This window comes from Prunus avium, chromosome 6, assembly GCF_965620075.1.
Source record: "Prunus avium chromosome 6, drPruAviu1.hap1.1, whole genome shotgun sequence".
In the NCBI taxonomy this organism is placed as follows: Eukaryota; Viridiplantae; Streptophyta; class Magnoliopsida; order Rosales; family Rosaceae; genus Prunus; species Prunus avium.
The window spans coordinates 37,872,528-37,891,093 of NC_142289.1; the positions used below are offsets into that span (position 1 = coordinate 37,872,528).

The following is an 18,566-nucleotide window of genomic DNA, read 5'->3' on the forward strand; positions in this document are numbered from 1 at the left end:
TCAATCAAGAACTAAGTTCATTAGCAAATCAAGTATACTATATGTATGTATTGGTTCTTTTGTGATATATACTTACTATGTTGCAACCACTTTCTTGGTTTTTAAGAGCACAAAATAATTCATAAAAATTAATTACTATTTGATAAGTAATTTATGAAACGAATAATAACTAAAAGCTAATTAGTAATTATATTGATTAAATAAGACTAAGATATTTTTCAATTAAAATATTAATTAATTAGCTATTCCAAAAAAAAAAAAATTATCCCTATGAAAATTAAAGTCCGAAAAATATTAAAACATAATAATTACTATTTATTAAGTAATATAATTTATGAATTGAATTAAAATATTTAATACTAATTGTTCACTAAAGAAATAATAATTAAAACATACTTACTAATAAAATTAATTAAAATAAAGCAAAGATATTGTTTAATTACAAAAAAGAAAATAAAAAAACATAAAGAAACTAATTTTATATTCCACAGAGCCGCCCAGGCCGCCTAGCTCGATTTGTCGAAAATTTCCTTGTGATTCTTTATCTTATCGGCTTGATCTTGCCTCTTATGTTGCCGGCGTCAATTCTGGTCAAGCATGGAATTGAAAATTATCGTTGATGTTGTCTGCTAAAGAACAAATAGCATGCGAAGATCACCTGCTAGACCCTTTTGTTGAGAATTTCGTACTGGAAATCAAAGTCCACTTCGGGTAAGTCCTCAAAATCCTCAAAATAATCTTGTTCTGGTCTATTTTTTTGTTCTTTTTACATGGAAAACTGTATCTTATTCAAAACAGAGGAAGAAAACCTACAAAGACGAGCTAGAAAGAAAACAGAGAAAGGAAAACTGTTTCTTTGTTCTTTTCGTATTCAAAGATATCTTGTAGAAAACCATCAAAATCAGACCAACAATCATGACATGACATATTAAATCAAATTACATTCAGCCCAAAACTTTGCCCAATCAACATGAGTTACACCAAAGTAGTCTTGAAATGCTTTAACAAACACGCCCCAAGAGAAGCTAATATAATATTTCTGTTAGTTTTGATACGTTAATATAATAATACTATCATATTGTGTTGTAACTCGCAAGTTTGTGGGAGTCTTTTTTGTTGTGTGTGTGCGTGTGCGGGGGGCGGGGAGGTGGAGGGGAATGAAATGGAAGAAGGCCAATGCATTATGCATCCAAGGGAGAATTATGCCCCAATCCCAGAAATGGATTTCTCCAACCCTTAAATTACATCTGCAAATGAATTTTGCACTCAATGTATTTCATATTTTGTCCGTTTGGGATTTGACATGCTTTTCTTCACATGTTGATGGTTTCGCGTTTCTCTGTTCTATTTTATTATATGGTAGGATGCAGCATATTGAACTTATGCACATGTGGTATGCTCTGGATTTAGCTGTTCTTGCGGTTGGAGTGATGAAGGACTATGACTGGTGAAGTTTCATGTTTTCCTTTGAAATGTAAATGCTCTCAATTTGTTTGCGATATATATCATCAGTTTTATTAGTTTGCTGCATCTTTTTTCCTGTTCTTCATTGTAATGATTTTATAATGCTTCTGTAATGATGCAGATCATGATGGTGAATGTCATAAGTTCGCTTTTAAATATGGATGATCTTTCTCTCAATTTGGCTCATTGTGCCTCACCTTGGAGCTATTCTGAATCACATTACACATGTGCTTCGGAGCAAACTGATCTGACACGTGAAGAGGGAAACAAATTAGTTGTATCTTTCACGAGGAACTACTTGATATATTACATCACTGTCTTCCTTCAACTATAAGTTTATAACTGAACTAGATCATGCTCTAAGCGATGGCATAAGTAGGGGTGGAAGACAAGCATTGGAGTGGAGAGCGTCAATTGCCAAACATTTCATTGACGAGTGGGAATGGCAGTTGTCAATTTTGCAGCGTCTTCTTCCGTTATCTGAACGCCAGTGGCAGTGGAAGGAGGCATTAACTGTATTACGTCCTCACCATCTAAGCTACTTAACCTGTGAGTTACAAGCTTTTTCTTCTCTGGGAATTCATATGATGATCAATTGGTTCTTGTGCATGAATTGCTTTTTGGATATTCGTTATAGATCACTGGATTGCAAAGGTAGTTTAACCTATAAGAAAATGGTAGTTTATTTATAAACTATAATGATCACCCAGGTCAAACAAAATTTGATGACCTCATTATTCCAAATGATAGAAATAGATGCTGATATTTGAAGATGATAGTACAGAATCAGTTAATATGAAATTGCTGACATCTTACTTTCTGAAGGTAAATATTATAGGTGTTCTTATATGTCTCAGTTGCATGCAAAGATGGCTCCACTTTTCTAGTTTCTCTAGGTAGAAGATGTAGTCTCTTGTGCTACTGATGGTGAGGCTTCTACAATACATGATCTGAATTTTTCTTCGTTGCGCTCCCAGTTAGGTCTTCTGACTGCAGTAAGTGCTTAGAGTGTTAAGTCTATATCGAGCTCCTTGGACACTGGATTGCTGCAGGCACCTGATGGTGACGGTGGATCAAGAGACTACGTGAGATTGATAGTGATACTGAGTCAAAAGTTGATGACATTGTTGGTAGCAGTAGTGTTTCAACAGCTTTTCCAGACGCCAGGGCAAGATGGTGCAGCTACTGAACCTTGGGATGATTCTTCAAAATCTGACGTTGCTGAGCTTGACATTTCAGTTTTCCTTTCTTTTGATTGGAAAAATGAAGAACCGTATGAGAAAGCTGTACAGCGGTATTGTAGTTCTGTCTTGTTTCAAAATTCATTCAAATGGACAATTACTTATTCACTTCTTCAGTTGACTCTATTGTTATGAATGTTTGCTATACATTCTGGCATGTTTACTTTGAATTCTAAGGTGGGACTCACATTGCTAGGGGGTTCTTGATTGTAACCAAAGTTTTCTTTATATACTAGTGAATTTCTCGGGTGGATTACCAAGAGGGATGTAGGCACGAGACCGAACCTCTATAAATCTTTGTGTTCTTGAGTGTGTTTACTTTCTCTCTTCAATGTGTGTGTGCCGTCACATAGTCCATCAACGACAAGGTCTTAGTGTGTTTTCACACAACAATAGTAACAATGGTTATGCAACCGGGGCCTTCGCACCGGCGGCAATTCGGATACTGAACCATATTTGGTGACACACCACCTCCTACTTGCTCATGCAAGTACTGTAAAATTGTACAAGACTAAATATCATGTCTTGCTAAATTGTTTCTCTTTTATTTTGTGCAATATTGGGTATTCATTGAGAATTCTATACGAATCAATAATATTATTTCTATACCGAAATAAACAAAGGTTTTACCATCTGTTTTCATTCTAAATAAACCAAAATTCATGTCTTTGTGCAGACATCTCAAAAAGGGATGATAGGGATAACAATTGTGACACACTGGTTTGTGCCTCTTTCGGAGTCAAAGAAAAATAAAGAAGCTGCCTTACGGGTTTTAGATTTTATGTATGGATGGTAAGTATACTGTTAATTACAATATCAACTGATTTTAATTTTTTCTTTGTGAATAATTTATTAACTAGCAATGCCTTGTACTAGTAATAACTTCATACTTGGAATTTCATTTTTTAGGTTTGCGGAGCAGCGGAGCCACTCACAAGTGGTGAATATCCTCGCCGCATGCTAGCCATTCTCAGTAGACGGTTATCGAAATTTACTAGAGCTCAATCCAAGTTGCTAGCTGGGTCCTTGGATTTTTTTGGAATAAATTACTATGCTAGTTACGATGCTAGTTACTATGCAAGCGATGCACATAAGAGTAGTTATCCAAGTTATACAACAGACTCTCGCGTTACACTTTCATGTGAGTTACTGAAAACTTAATCCAAATTTAGACTAATTAGATTATGACATTCATTTATATTGTGGCAGCTGAGCATAATGGGATCCCCATTGGTCTAAAGGTACACATCAAATTACTAGTTTAAGCTATTATTATTTCACGATGAATGGTTTTGCACATACAAATTACTAGACCTGCCTTTTCATGAGGAACGGGAAATTGAGACAAGAGGATGATAACTGGTTTCTTGAGCATCCAAGCAAACGACTTTTTGGTTGGTAGAGGTTTCGTTGGAGTCGCCAGATTGGACGCTTTTAAAAAAAAATTCATCATCCAGATAATCAACATATGCATTCACAAAATTGTATCAAAGCTTCATTCAATTGCCTGCAGATATATACATGTCAAAACTAAAGCTTCGAATTCACTCCAAACACACTGCCAAATCTTCTAATTTAACATTTAACATTATTCACATGCACAATACTGATAGCAGTTTAGAACAAGCAGAATCAGACAAGAGAGAAAATCTTAATCTGTTCTCGTGTATAGCTTTGCTTACCTTAACAGAAGCTTAACAATCTAACAACCACCAAACCGAGTTTAATAAACTTTTAGAATGTCAACTCTTTTTGAAACCGGCCAAAATTATCCGAATGGTTAATTTGTAGGTACCTTTTATTAGTTTAGGGTGAATGAAAACTTGAAAAATAGACGGTTTGGATTGTTAAAAAATATTCGTAGGATACCCTAAAGTGTGTTCCTCAAATAATCCAAACCCCAAAGACTTGAAAAATAGACGCTTTGAGGGATACCCTTGTAGGGCCTACTCTGTATTGTATTTCATTAATCCAAATTGTCTATTTTGTAGATATTCATTCAAAGATTATATCTATAAAAAAAAAAAAACACTTGGATCTGATATCATTTGACCACTCAATTAAATTATTCAAATTTTAGTACTTTTTTGAAGTACCGTATTCATTGATTTTGTAGGATGCAATTAGATGTCTAAATGGTTTCCAATTTTTTGTAAGGATGATCCATAAATGAAGACCTAATAAATAGATGGTTTGGATCATTAAAAAAAAAATCGTACAGTTACCCGAAAGGTCGTCCCTCAAATATATATATATATAATGCTTAATTAAATTGTATATATGCTGCACACGCATTAGGAGATAACAGCAAGAAATTACGTGCAGAAGTAATGATGATTTTTCAGATCGATGACTGCTTGTCCAATTGCCACAGTACTGTACATACTTTGGCGTCGAAGTTATACCTTCCACAATAAATTAATATATGAATGATAAGCATGCACTAATGACTTTGTTTGCGAATCCACATACAAATCTATTTGCAATCTTTGCTTTGAAAAATCAAGCAGCTCAAGACTGGTTCAAATGGAGATGCGGTCAAATCTTTTATGGACTCTCAACTAATGGACTTTCACATACTCTCCGCCCCTTTTCCCCTTGTTAAGAACAAAGTTTTTCTCCCTCTTTGAACCCATTTTGCTCAGGCGGCTGTTCAACGAAGTTATATCTCAACTAATTTAGTAAAAGAAGATTATCTTTAACAATTTTAATAGATGGCAAAAATTTTAGCTTTAAATGATCATTTTTAATTCCTTAAAAGTATATAAAATATATTGCAAAGGTTTCTTTCATTGCCAAATTTAAGAAAAGGAAGGGTGGTTTCTCACACACATTGTCAAGGTGCCGTGGATGTTCGAACATAAGATCGCTGGTATGTCAATGCCCTTTTTCATTGTGCTACATCCCATTGGCTATTGCAAAGGTTTCTAATTACTGTGAGGATGTGAAGAAATGTCTTAGAAAGTTAAAAGAACCTTACATAGGCTTATAGAAGGAGTTGGGCTAGTACTCCCCATTTACATGGACTTATAAGGAGTTGGGCTACTCCACTCATTATTAATTGGTTTTGGGGTGGACGAAGCCAAACGTGCACCACGTGATGGCTACTCCCTTACATTATTGAATTGTTTATTATATATATATTACTCCAGTACCACACTTCAATTACCCAAAATGTATATGCATGTTATATTGCGTCATATGATTTCCCCGATCTTTCTACTTACAATATTTTCTATGGTTATATGCATAAAGAATAAAGGATAGGAGCAATGGAGATGTCGCTATTGATCAATATCACCGTGACAAGGTTCAATAATGACATAATTTGGGAGCCTCAAGAAAACAGAGGGCATATTGAAGATGAGATCCCCAATTTTTATTTTCTTCCTTACAATGATATATATTTGTCTGTTACCATATGCAGGAAGATGTGGGGATTATGAAGAATTGGATGTAGGCTCTCTATAGGCTCTCTATCTCATGACCCAGTGTTAATGTATGAATTTTGAGAATTTCTTTTGGCTTCCCTTGACAATTTTGTAATAGGATTTTTATTGTTTTTATCAAGCTCAAGTTTAGATTAAGAATAGCTTCTCTAGGTGTTCTTAACTATCAACTATCCTATGGAGGTTCAAGCAAATTGACAAAGGTAAATTTTGCATTGCATTTTCCAACTTCTGAAGATTATGACTAGTCAACCTCTGCCTCAGTAGGAATTCCAGCTCACTGTTCCAGCTGGATCCTACCCAAATGTTTTTGTCCTATTCTGCAAAATTCCCAGCTGTCATTGTACGATTCTAACCTAGGGAATTTTTGTGTGTAAAAGCCAAACAATTCTTCATTTGGTTGCCGTCACTTTTGTAGGCAAGTTTTGGAAAGTTTCCTTGGAAACTATCGCTTCTTCCTCAAGAGCAAACCTTCATATTTTTCATCTTTGAGTTTTCCAAATTGATTTTTCGAAAACTGCATTTGAAATATGAAAACCTCATCTTGCTAGATCAAACACTCTCTCATATATATATCTAGGTCAGATTCAAGATTGATTTCTTCAAGACTATGGTTTCTTGAAGAAATTGGTCATTCTCCTTTGAATCCAAATTTGGTTTCTGTTTGAGTTGGAGCTTGTAAGCTAGTGCCATGGGATGAACGAGCTGAAGAAGGAGCTGCCATTGCCATGAAGAACTTAGCTTCAAGCTTTGCTAAGTTGGAGAAGAAGATTGCATAAAGGAGGTATAGCTCATCTTCCTAAATAGATCTAGGTTTTGCTTGAGCTTGCTTGTATTCCTTTGTAAGAATCTTTTTCTACTTAGTGGATTGCCTAGTCGGTTGATGACTCCCAGTTTTTCCCAATAGTGGGTTTCTGGGTAAACAAAATCTGTTTTGCATATCTGTAAATTTTTCTGGGTTTATGTTCTTGGTGTTTGACTAGTCATCTATATCTGCTGTTTGCTGTTTACTTGATATTGATGACTTCACACACTTTCACCATAGTTGTTGCTAGCACAGGGGATGCCTAGATTGATGGGTCCTTCTGAGTGCCTAAGTTGTCACTAGTAATCTTCTAGGGCTGCAGGTACCTTGTGGCATGCTATGTGTGTTCTCTTGATTGTTGTGTTGTTGTGTCTTGTTTGTTTAGTTAAATTTACTCCTCGTCACCTAAGTACCATTTTCAACCAGACTATTAACAAGTAAGATAATCATCCTAAATACTGTACATAACAGTCCTTTTTTGTTCTTGCTACAATATTTATATTTTTAACTGAAGCAAAAGTTTGTCAACTGTAACCAACATATATTCTTTTTCAATTAAAACAGTAAATTGAAAGAAGTGAAAAAAATTAAATCATAGTAGAATTTCAAGGCCAAAAATATATAACAATTTTTTTGCACTTTAATTTCTTTTTTTAGATTAACTTATTTCCATATTTGTTGTATTTTCTTTCTAATTATTAGATAGAAAGCTGAGTGGGGGAGTTAACAAGGCTGGAATCAAATATTACAACAATCTCATCAATGAACTTCGAAACGGTGAATCATCTCACCGTACATGTTCAATGATTGATATGTAAAGCTCTTAAAACATCATTTAATCACTTTAATTTGCTTTTACGGATTATGTATTTATATAAGGAATAAAGTCATTTGTGACAATCTTCCATTGGGATCTTCCCCAAGCTTTAGAAGAGGAATATGGTGGTTTCTTAAGCCCTTATATTGTGTAAGTAAGCAAATTCTAGCGTCCATCTAATATTGTATATAATTAAATACATATTACCATAACATATACAATTTGAAATGTGTGTAAGCAAGCATTTTAGAGACTATGTAGACCTTTGTTTTAAGGAATTTGGTGATCAAGTGAAGGATTGGATCACGTTGAATGAGCCATATTCTGTTAGTAACATGGGTTATGCAATTGGGACCTTTGCACCTGACTAATGCTCTAGTTGGCAACAATTAAACTGTACTGGTGGAGATTCTTCCATTGAACCATATGTGGTGACACACCACCTCCTCCTTTCTCATGCAGCTGCGGTCAACTTGTACAAGGAAAAATATCAGGCATGCTTAATTATTAACTTTTGGTCAGAATATATGGTCCTTATTGAGAATTCTATACTAGTCACTAGTAGTATTAAGTTGCAATAGAAACGGGAATTAATACTTTGAATATGGAGATATATAAAGATTGTCCCTTATTACTTTTGGCTACAAATCATCAACCATAAAATAATGTTCTTGTGCAGGCATTACAAAGAGGCGTGATAGGAATAACACTAGTGTCACATTGGTTTGTGCCAGTTTCTAATGCAACACGCCATCAAAATGCTGTATTACAATCTTTGGATTTTATGTTTGGATGGCAAGTAAAATTGCATACCAACTCAATTAATTAAATGCTAGTTCTAAATATAATATCTAGTACAAGTTAATGGTTGGAATTTCTATGTTTTTTTAAGGTTCATGGACCCAATTACTAGTGTCAACTATCCGCGCGTAGCATGTGCGCTCTTGTTGGAAGACGATTACCAAGATTCACGACAGAACAATCCAAATTGCTCGCTGGATCATTTGATGTTTTTTAGACTAAATTATTATACTACTTTCTATGCAAGCTATATGCCGGTCGCAACAATTCCATAAACGCAAGCTACTTAACAGGTGCTCGCGTTAATCAATCACTTGGTTATCCAAAAGGAATTCATGATCTTTTACTCTACATAAAGGAAAAGTATAATAATCCACTTATTTACATTACTGAGAATGGTAATTATTTTATAGCCTTAATTAATTGCATCAACAATGTTTCAGAATAAATTTTTAGAATGCATAAAGTATACAATATATTAATTGTAGACGTTGATGAGTTGAATGATCCATTACTTTCACTTGCGCAATCCCTTAACGATACAAATAGAATTGACTACTACCATAACCACATCTATTATGTTAAAGCAGCAATCAAGTAAGTGTTTATTAGCATATGATTTGATTAAGACTGGGTGTTGCATCCGCACATTGACATCAACGCATTGTTTCTTTTTTTCTTTCTACTTTTGTTTTTCTGCGGGCAGAAAGGGTACCGAAGTGAAGGGATACTTTGCATGGTCATTACTAGACAACGTTGAATGGAATTCTGGATACACTGTTCGATTTGGTATCAACTATGTGGATTACAACAATGGACTTAAAAGGTACTTAAAATCTTCGGCACACTAGTTCAAAAGGTTGCTCAAGAAGTGAAGAAATCTGATTATAGTTATTGTTCGTATTGCTTCCATATTTGTATTTCCTTCAATAACGTGGAAGTTGTTAGTGTACAATAATGTGAGTGAGGGGTGTCAAATTTGTATATACCAAATTTGAATCCCAAGACTATGAACTATATTATAATAAATCACATGCGATATGCAAATATTATTGAGAGTAATTGTCCCATATTGAAAAGTTAAGTAATTTAGCCTGGATTTATAAGAAGTTGAATTACTCCACCTATTGCCAATTGGTTTTAGAGGGACCTCAACTGCCTTCAAATATATCACATATATATCATAATCAAGAACACCTCTACCCTCATTACAGTTTCTCTGCTTAAGGGAATACTATATAGCCACTCTTACAAAACTAAAGCATCAATTTGAATCATATCTGACAGTATATATCCGGTACTTCTGATTTCTTAAACAGTGCGGACAGCTTTCTTGAACATAGGTAACGTGCTATGAGTATATTTCTTGAACCAAAAAACTTTTGAAATCTCAACTCTTTTCGAAACCGGCCAAGTTTATCGGAATGGTTAATCTGTAGGTGCTGACCTGTACGTACACACCTTGCTTGTGCAAGTTTTTATCATATATACATGTTGTAATTATATATATGTTCCTCGTGCTCCTCATGGAATTTTATATACATACAGGAGATTCTGAAAGAATTCCCAAAATCACATGCGATACTCAAATCGCCCATTTAATAATAATCAACACCTTCAAATACATAGTTCCCACAAACCAATGCTCAATTAATGTATATAATATGTGTAGAGAATTTCTTATCTTGTCAGCATTGGGAGATATAACAGCAAGAAAAAAAATTCATAATAATTTTCAGATGCTACGTACTGCTGGAACATGGAGAATGGATAACAAGCGAATCTGTAATGTATAATACACTTGGATTATATGTTGGCCCTTATGCAAAGGGTATTCTTGAAGGAAGTCGAGGTTTAACCCTAAAATTAATTGACAATGAAAGAAGTAGATGTGTGATATTTCTTCACATTCTCACAATTCTATGGCTAATTAACCAGCCAAACCCAGGCTCAAAGGATCCCTACTGCCAGCTGTGATGTCAGGAAAATAGTTTTTTTAGTTGGATTGCAATAAAATGGTTTAAGATTTGATCACACTTGGTTTTTATTTTATGGGATCTTTCGATATAGGTCCAATTTTGAGTTTGCACTATGAATGCAGTCCACCTCTCTTTTGACGTAGAATTAGGTCCAGCGACTCAACAGGCCAGCCAAGTATGCAAAGCCTTGGCCACTGTTTTTAAAACATTTACGCATATTGCCATTGTACAGTCACTCCTCTAAATTTTATAATAACTGCAATCAATAAATTAATATCATATTTTTACAATTAATCTCAATTTATCAAACGCTTTCAACCAGTGAATACCTTATGGTGAGGTATATATGTCTTTGGGTGGTTTGATTTACCTGCTTTGCATGTTTGTGTATACCTCCTTCATAGGTAATTTCATATCATATATCTCCTCCATAGTTAATTAACATTCATATGTATACCTCCTCGATAAATAGCATTCATATGTATACCTCCTCCATAGGTAATTTACCTATCCATACCTAATTAACATTCATGTATATTCCTAGTCCATAGGATTGTAAGAAGAAAAAGAAGGAAGAAGAAAGATTATATTTATTTTTTTTGTATCAACACATGTTTATGGGATTTTCAAAATTAAAATGGATAGACAAGAAAATATTTTATAAATTCAAATCATAATTAACTAAAAGGTCAAATATAGAAAATATTTTATGAATTGCATTCAGAATCAATAGTTGCATTAATTAGCTAATTATTTTGATATAAATTAGTCTTTCCCGATTTAAATCATAAGGGCATAATTGGAACATGAAAATAAATTTTAAAAGAAAAAATATATATGATTACATCATAAAATTAGAAAAGGAATGTAATCCTATGTGGCATTGAAGTCAGAGGACTTGGATTACTAACAATATGTGTGTGGAATTGCACCCAAATTCTATCATAAGAATTGGACTTATACCAAATTATTTATTTTTTTATTAGGAAAATACTTCATTCATTCCCCGGTAAATAGGAACTCCTACATTCTTGCCACTAGCAGTTTGACATGTGTGTAGAAGTTTTTATTTTTGTGTTTTTAATGAATTATTTTTGCACATATGTCAAAACCGTGATTTGCAAGAAGGGGAAGTATCCTTTCAGGAAATGAGGCGAGCAATATAGTTTGAGAATATTATTTTTTTTCCAGTTCTTTTCTCGAGAAGATACCCTATCGGGAACTCTTCTAATTTAAAATTTAAAAGATCGATTTTCCCATGCACAAAAGAAATATATTCTGCATGCAGATGCAGGTAGAAGCTATAACATGAACTCACTCCAACCCACTCCCTAAAAGATAATCAATTTATTTTTGCATATCATCTAATCTAGCTATAGAAGTGAATACAATCAACAACACCCTCGTATATGTGGTTTCAAATAAATAAATAAAACTTCAAATATATATTTCCCAAAAGCCAATGCTTAGTTTTGTAAATATACAGGTATTTACAAATCAAGGAGCTCAAGACTCTTCCAAACCAATGCTTAGTTTTAATGGTCATTTTATCTTGCTTATAATAAGAAACAAAAACATATTGCAATTTGCAAATGTATCTTATATATATCACGAGACTTAATAATCATTTACAAAAAGAATTTCGTACGATTTGGCAGAACCTGATCAGCACACCCTTTGAATTCCAATCGTGTTTACAAAAACATTATTATTGAATTGTTTATTATATCTATTATCGGGTGAAGTACGTACACCTTCCTCTATATAAAGGACATGCAATATGCAAGGAAGAGCCAACTTACCTAGATCACCAAAAGCCTCAAGTTAGCTATGGCAATGCATTTAGGGTCTTTGCTGTTGGGTCTGGTGCTAGTCATTGGCTTTTCATTGCAAAGTAGCGAAGCTGCTACAGATCCACCAGTTGTTTGTGACTTTCTCAACAGGAGCAGTTTCGAAACAGGGTTCGTATTTGGTGCGGCTTCAGCATCTTACCAGGTCAGTCCATTGCGGGGCTAATTAAATTACTCTTTACTTTGTGGTCATATGATTAATTAGGTTTAATTTACTTTCAATTCCAGACCAATAATAAGCATTCATTGTCTACGTACTCTTACATATATTTGTATATGTGTGTGTGTACATATCAGTATGAAGGTGCTGCCTTTGAAGATGGTAGAGGACCAAGCATATGGGATAACTTCACTCACCAATATCCAGGTCTGCCTCTAAAAAAAATAATCACTTAATCTTTTAATTTGTTTCTTAATTAAAGCTTTCTATATCTCAGTATCTCTGCAGGTGTCATTCTTTCCCTGAATTGTTTTCTCCAAATCCCATGCCTTTTGACTTCGTAAGAGGTTTTGGGGCATCCAAATCATTAAGACCGAAACACTGGTCTATGGATATATAATAATACTTAATTTATCTATTATTAATAAATATATAGTCAAAATTTTCTATGGTTAATTGCAGAAAAAATCGCGGATGGGACCAACGGAGATGTTACTATTAATCAATATCACCGCTATAAGGTTCAAAAATCTCATAATTTGTAAGAAAACATAGGGGCATCGAAGATGAGCTCCTCAATTTTTATTTCTTTCTTATGATTATATGTACTTGTGCCTTACTATATATAGGAAGATTTGGCAATTGCGAAGAATATAGGGTTGGATGCTTATAGGTTCTCTATCTCATGGTCCAGATTGTTACCAAGTAAGTTGATAATCCTCAATATGTACACATGGCAATTCTGTTTGTTTTTCTTTTTCCTTTTTTGTTTGCTAGAAAACACTTTCCTTGCTCGAGTTAGATCGAGTTATTTCCTTATTTGTTGTGTTTTGTTTTTAATTATTAGATGGAACACTAAGTGGGGGAGTAAACCAGGCTGGAATTGAATATTACAACAAGCTCATCAATGAAACCATTCGCCAAGGTAAAGCATATCTCACCTTAAAAGATTAATGATCGATATGTAAAACTCTTAAAACATCATATAATCAATTTAATTTGCTTTTACTGCTGATGTATACATGTATATATAGGTTTAAAGCCATTTGCAACAATCTTCCATTGGGATCTTCCCCAAGCATTAGAAGAAGAATTTGGTGGTTTGTTAAGCCATCAGATTGTGTAAGTGACAAATTCTATCGTGAGTATAAAATTCATTATTTGATCAAATAAATAGTACCATAACATATATTTTTTGAAATGTGTATATACAGCAATTATTTTAGGGACTATGCAGACCTTTGTTTTAGTGAATTTGGTGATAGAGTAAAGCATTGGATTACGTTGAATGAGCCATATACCGTTAGTAACATGGGTTATGCAATCGGGACATTCGCACCGGGACGATGCTCTAGCTGGCAACAACTAAATTGCACCGGTGGAGATTCAGCACGTGAACCATATTTGGTAACACACCACCTCCTCCTTTCTCATGCAGCTGCTGTCCAAGTGTACAGGAGTACATATCAGGTCCGAGTATTATCTTTAATATTGGGCCCTCTAATTGAGAATTCTATGTTAGTCGGTTGTATAAAGTAGCAATACAAAATGGAATTAATACTGTTTTTTTTCTTCTTCACAGAATTAATACTTTGTGCATCAAGATATACAAAGATTGTACCATGTATTTTTGGCTCTAAATTGACCAAACACTAATGTTGTTGTGCAGGCATCTCAAAAAGGCCTGATAGGGATAACACTAGTGTCGCATTGGTTTGAGCCAATTTCTGAGGCACCGCACCATAGAAATGCAGCAACACGGTCTTTGGATTTTATGTTTGGATGGCAAGTATTTATGAATATAAAATTTACTAGCTAGTATAACTTGTATGATGCTCTGTTAATGGTTGGCACTTCCATGTTTTTGTAGGTTCATGGAGCCAATTACAAGTGGCCATTATCCGCACAGCATGCGACTTCTTGTTGGACGTCGATTACCAAAATTCAAGGAAGAAGACTCCAAGTTGCTAGCCGGGTCATTTGATTTTCTTGGACTAAATTATTATACTACTTACTATGCAAGCTATGCAGGTCACAACAATTCTGTAAAGGCAAGCTATGTAACAGATCCTCGCGTTAATCAATCACGTGAGTACAAAATGAAAAACTTAATTGCTTGGAGTTGGAGAAATTGTAAGTTTCATAGAAAAATTAGATTCTGACATTCATATATGGTGTGGCAGCGGAGCTTAACGGGGTCCTCATTGGTCCACAGGTACACATCAAATCAAGTGTTAACTAATTAAGCCATTAGTATAGTACGAATGATTAAATATTATTTTCCACATGCAAATCTGACTCCTAAAAATCTCACATATCTTCCAATGGTGTTTTAGGCCGGCTCAGATTGGTTATATGTCTATCCAAAAGGAATTCACGATCTTTTAGTGTACGTAAAGGAAAAATATAATGATCCAATCATTTACATTACTGAGAATGGTAATTTTTTCAGCCTTATTTAATTGCATCATCAATGTTTCAACATATATTTATAGACTACATAAAACACATTATATTGTAGGCGTTGATGAGTTGGATGATCCCAATCTATCACTTGTGGAAGCCCTTAATGATACCGATAGAATTTACTACTATCATCGCCACATTTGTTATGTTCAAGCAGCAATAAAGTAAGTGTTTATTAACAAATTATTTAATTAAGACTATGTTTGGGATATTGAATTTGAATCCTTACATACGAATTTTATTTTTTTTGTTTTTTTGTTTTGTGTGTATAGGGATGGTGTCAAAGTGAAGGGATTCTTTGCATGGTCATTGCTAGACAATTTTGAATGGGCTTCTGGATACACTGTTCGATTCGGTCTCAACTATGTGGATTTTAAAGATGGGCTAAAAAGGTATGAAAAACGCTCGGCGCAGTGGTTCAAAAATTTGCTCAAGAAGTGAAGAAATCAAGCTATAGTTATTGTTGGTCTTGGTTCCATCTTTGTATTTCCTTCAATAATGCAAATGCACCTCCGTACAATAATGTGAGAGGGATGTCAAATTTGAATCCCTTGGTTCCATCTTTGTATTTCCTTTAATAATGCGAATGTACCTCCGAAATATTCAGCAATAAAAAGCACTTGAATTGGTTAGTTTTTTTCCCAAGGCATCTCTTTTATCTTTTATATTTTGGATTGAAACAAAATCTCAAAATTTTGAGATGGCCTCTCTCTCTCTCTCTCTCTCTCTCTCTCTCTCTCTCTCTCTCTCTCCCCTTTTTTTAAGCATTTGGAATTCTCATCATGAATTGAATTCCGCATAAGGAGGATTCCTGCGTTTACTTCACATCAAGGAATTGAAAAGTAAGTGGGACCCACACAAAATAAGGAATTGAATTCCTGTTTTTAAAGGAATTCAATTCCTTGGTGGGAAGTGTTATTCTAATTCCTGAAGAATGAATCCATTAGGAATTCATTTTTTTCACCCATTATATCCTCACACAATATTCAAAATTTCAAATTTGTTATCTACTTTAACCCAACAACGAGGACTTTTGAGTAATTAGTACTACTCCTACCCCAATTCCATATGGTTTAGTAAACAACTTCAATAGGAATTAATATGGAATCTAACTCCCCTCAATACATATGGTTTAGTAAACAACTTCAATAGGAATCCGGAATCTAATTATCCTCAATCAAATTCCTCCTCAATTCAATTCATCCTTAATTCAATTCCCCCTAATTCAATTACGGATTAGTAAACATGCCATAATTTGAATCGTATCTGAAAACATAGCATGGGACTTCTGACTCTGTCGTGAACCAAAACACTTATAAAAATGTCAACTCTTTTTTAAACGGCCAAGTTTACCGGAATGATTCACTTTTAGGTGCATGGCTCTACGTACAAACCCAGTTGTTTTTTTTTTATAATATTTCATCAAATATATTTTGCAATTGTATATACGTTCCTCACGCTCCTCATGGCATTTTATCTTCATACATCTAGTTTCCACAAACCAATGCTTAATTTTTATTTTATTTTTTTGTATGATAATATTTATAATTTCTAATCTTGTTAGCTAGTCGAAAGGATTAGGAGAAAACAGCAAGAGAAAAAACAAATTCAGACATTAAATGCTTCGATGGAGAATTAATAATAATTTTCAGAACATGGAGAATTGACGACAGTTATCTCATGTATAATAGTGCTTCTGCATATATATATATATATATTAAATTTTTGTAATTTTCACATATGGTGCGATGTCTGGAAAATAGTTTTTTTAATAGTTGGAATATGAGGAAAATAGTTTTTTTTATTTTTTTTATTTTATAAAGTTGGAATGACACTTGTTTGTTTATGTTGTTTGATATTGGAAACAATTGTCCCTTTAATCGAGCTGAGTAATTTTAGATTATTTATTTTTTGTCATTGCTGCTGAATAATGCAAATCGAGCTGAATAATTTAGATTATTTCAATTTCCTCGCAGTCCTTATCTGAAAAAGAACTGCTCTCGAGAAAGGGATTTATATTTAATGTACTATAATTAACTCTTCTAATTTATCATTTAAAAAAATTTCACATGCAGATGTAAGCTATACTTGAATTCTCTCCAAGCCACTCCCTAGAAGATAATAATCAATTTATTTTTGCGTATCATCTAATCAAGCTTACATAAGTCAATACTATAATCAACTGCTGAAGAATGTAAACTCCAACATCAAGAACTTGGAAAAATAAAATACAAATATAATAACTGGTTCTACTACTAATAACATCGAGATATTTTGTATAAAACCTCACACATGCCGAACTATACAGGTGATTAAGTTGAGGACATTATAGGTCTTAGTAGTTGTGAGTTATTAGTCCTTCTTTGTCTTTTCAAGGTATCAATGCGGGATGATTTACTGGACCCAATTAAACCCGAGAATCCAAGATCTTTTGTATAACATAACACCTTCATACAGGCTACAGCCAATGCTTAATATGTAAATATACAGAATTTCTTAACTTGTTAGCTAGATATGCATTTTTATATAGCAGTGATTCAATTCAATATATTAGCTAGATAAAGTCAAACAATATGGTAGAATATTTTCAGATATCTTTCATTCTCCGAAAGGAGGTATTTATAATACAAGGTTACAAACCCTAGTAGGGTTAAAGTAGGAAAATAAGTGGAATCCTAATTACGTAATATCTATACAAAAGGAAATAAATAAAATAATATCCTAATAGAATAAGATATCTCACTAACACTCCCATTTAAGTTGGAGCAAAGACGTCACGCATGCCCAACTTGTCAAGCGAGTTGAGAAAGATACTTGTAGAAACAGCTTTCGTAAGAACATCAGCTAACTGATACTCAGAACGGATGAAGGGGAATGACACAATCTCCGCATCCAACTTTTCTTTAATGAAATTTCGATCAACCTCCACATGCTTTGTACGGTCATGTTGTACAGGGTTATGAGCTATTGCAATCGCAGCCGTATTGTCACAATATAAATCCATGTAAATCCATGGGTTTCTTAGGCCCAAAACCAAGGTCTCTCAACAATCTCCTCAACCATAGTAACTCAGATACACCATGGGCCATCCCCTGATACTCGGCCTCAGCACTAGATTGAGACACCACCTTTTGTTTCTTGCTCCTCCACGTAACAAGATTGCCACCAACAAACATAAAATACCCAGATGTCGAACGCCTATCTGTAGCTGAACCTGCCCAATCAGCATCTGTGTACCCTTCCACATCTGTATGACCATACTTGGAAAACATTAACCCCTTGCCAGGAGTGCCTTTGAGGTATCTCAAAATACGTGTCACGACACCCATATGGTCTTCACTAGGTGAGTGCATAAACTGACTCACTACACCCACTGCATATGCAATGTCAGGACGTGTATGAGCCAAATTAATTAATTTTCCCATAAGCCGTTGATAGCGCTCCGTATCAGTAGGAGCTTGATCAGGATACAACCCCAACTTATGATTCTGTTCTCTAAGAGTATCAATGGGTTTACAATCTAACATTCCGGTT

At 34.2% G+C, this 18,566-nt stretch overlaps 1 protein-coding gene, 1 long non-coding RNA gene and 1 pseudogene across 2 annotated transcripts; all 3 read left to right on the plus strand.

The window, feature by feature from the left end:
• The first annotated feature begins 505 nt into the window (after window positions 1–505).
• On the plus strand, window positions 506–3,906 carry LOC110771120 (uncharacterized). The gene is made up of 6 exons (XR_002528838.2): window positions 506–711; window positions 1,364–1,474; window positions 1,586–2,013; window positions 2,442–2,758; window positions 3,382–3,497; window positions 3,615–3,906. It is a non-coding gene; the product is annotated as an uncharacterized LOC110771120 (long non-coding RNA).
• Window positions 3,907–5,555: 1,649 nt separating this feature from the next.
• Window positions 5,556–9,428, plus strand: LOC148294159 (beta-glucosidase 12-like; annotated as a pseudogene).
• A 2,929-nt stretch (window positions 9,429–12,357) lies between these two features.
• On the plus strand, window positions 12,358–15,646 carry LOC110771116 (beta-glucosidase 12-like). Its single transcript, XM_088254849.1, has 13 exons — window positions 12,358–12,551; window positions 12,704–12,773; window positions 13,029–13,087; window positions 13,196–13,271; window positions 13,414–13,491; window positions 13,601–13,688; window positions 13,781–14,036; window positions 14,236–14,351; window positions 14,437–14,654; window positions 14,750–14,781; window positions 14,903–15,005; window positions 15,088–15,196; window positions 15,305–15,646. Exons 1-13 carry the CDS (start codon window positions 12,387–12,389, stop codon window positions 15,471–15,473), a joined length of 1,539 nt encoding a protein of 512 aa, XP_088110975.1. The 5' UTR covers window positions 12,358–12,386; the 3' UTR covers window positions 15,474–15,646.
• Window positions 15,647–18,566: the final 2,920 nt, after the last annotated feature.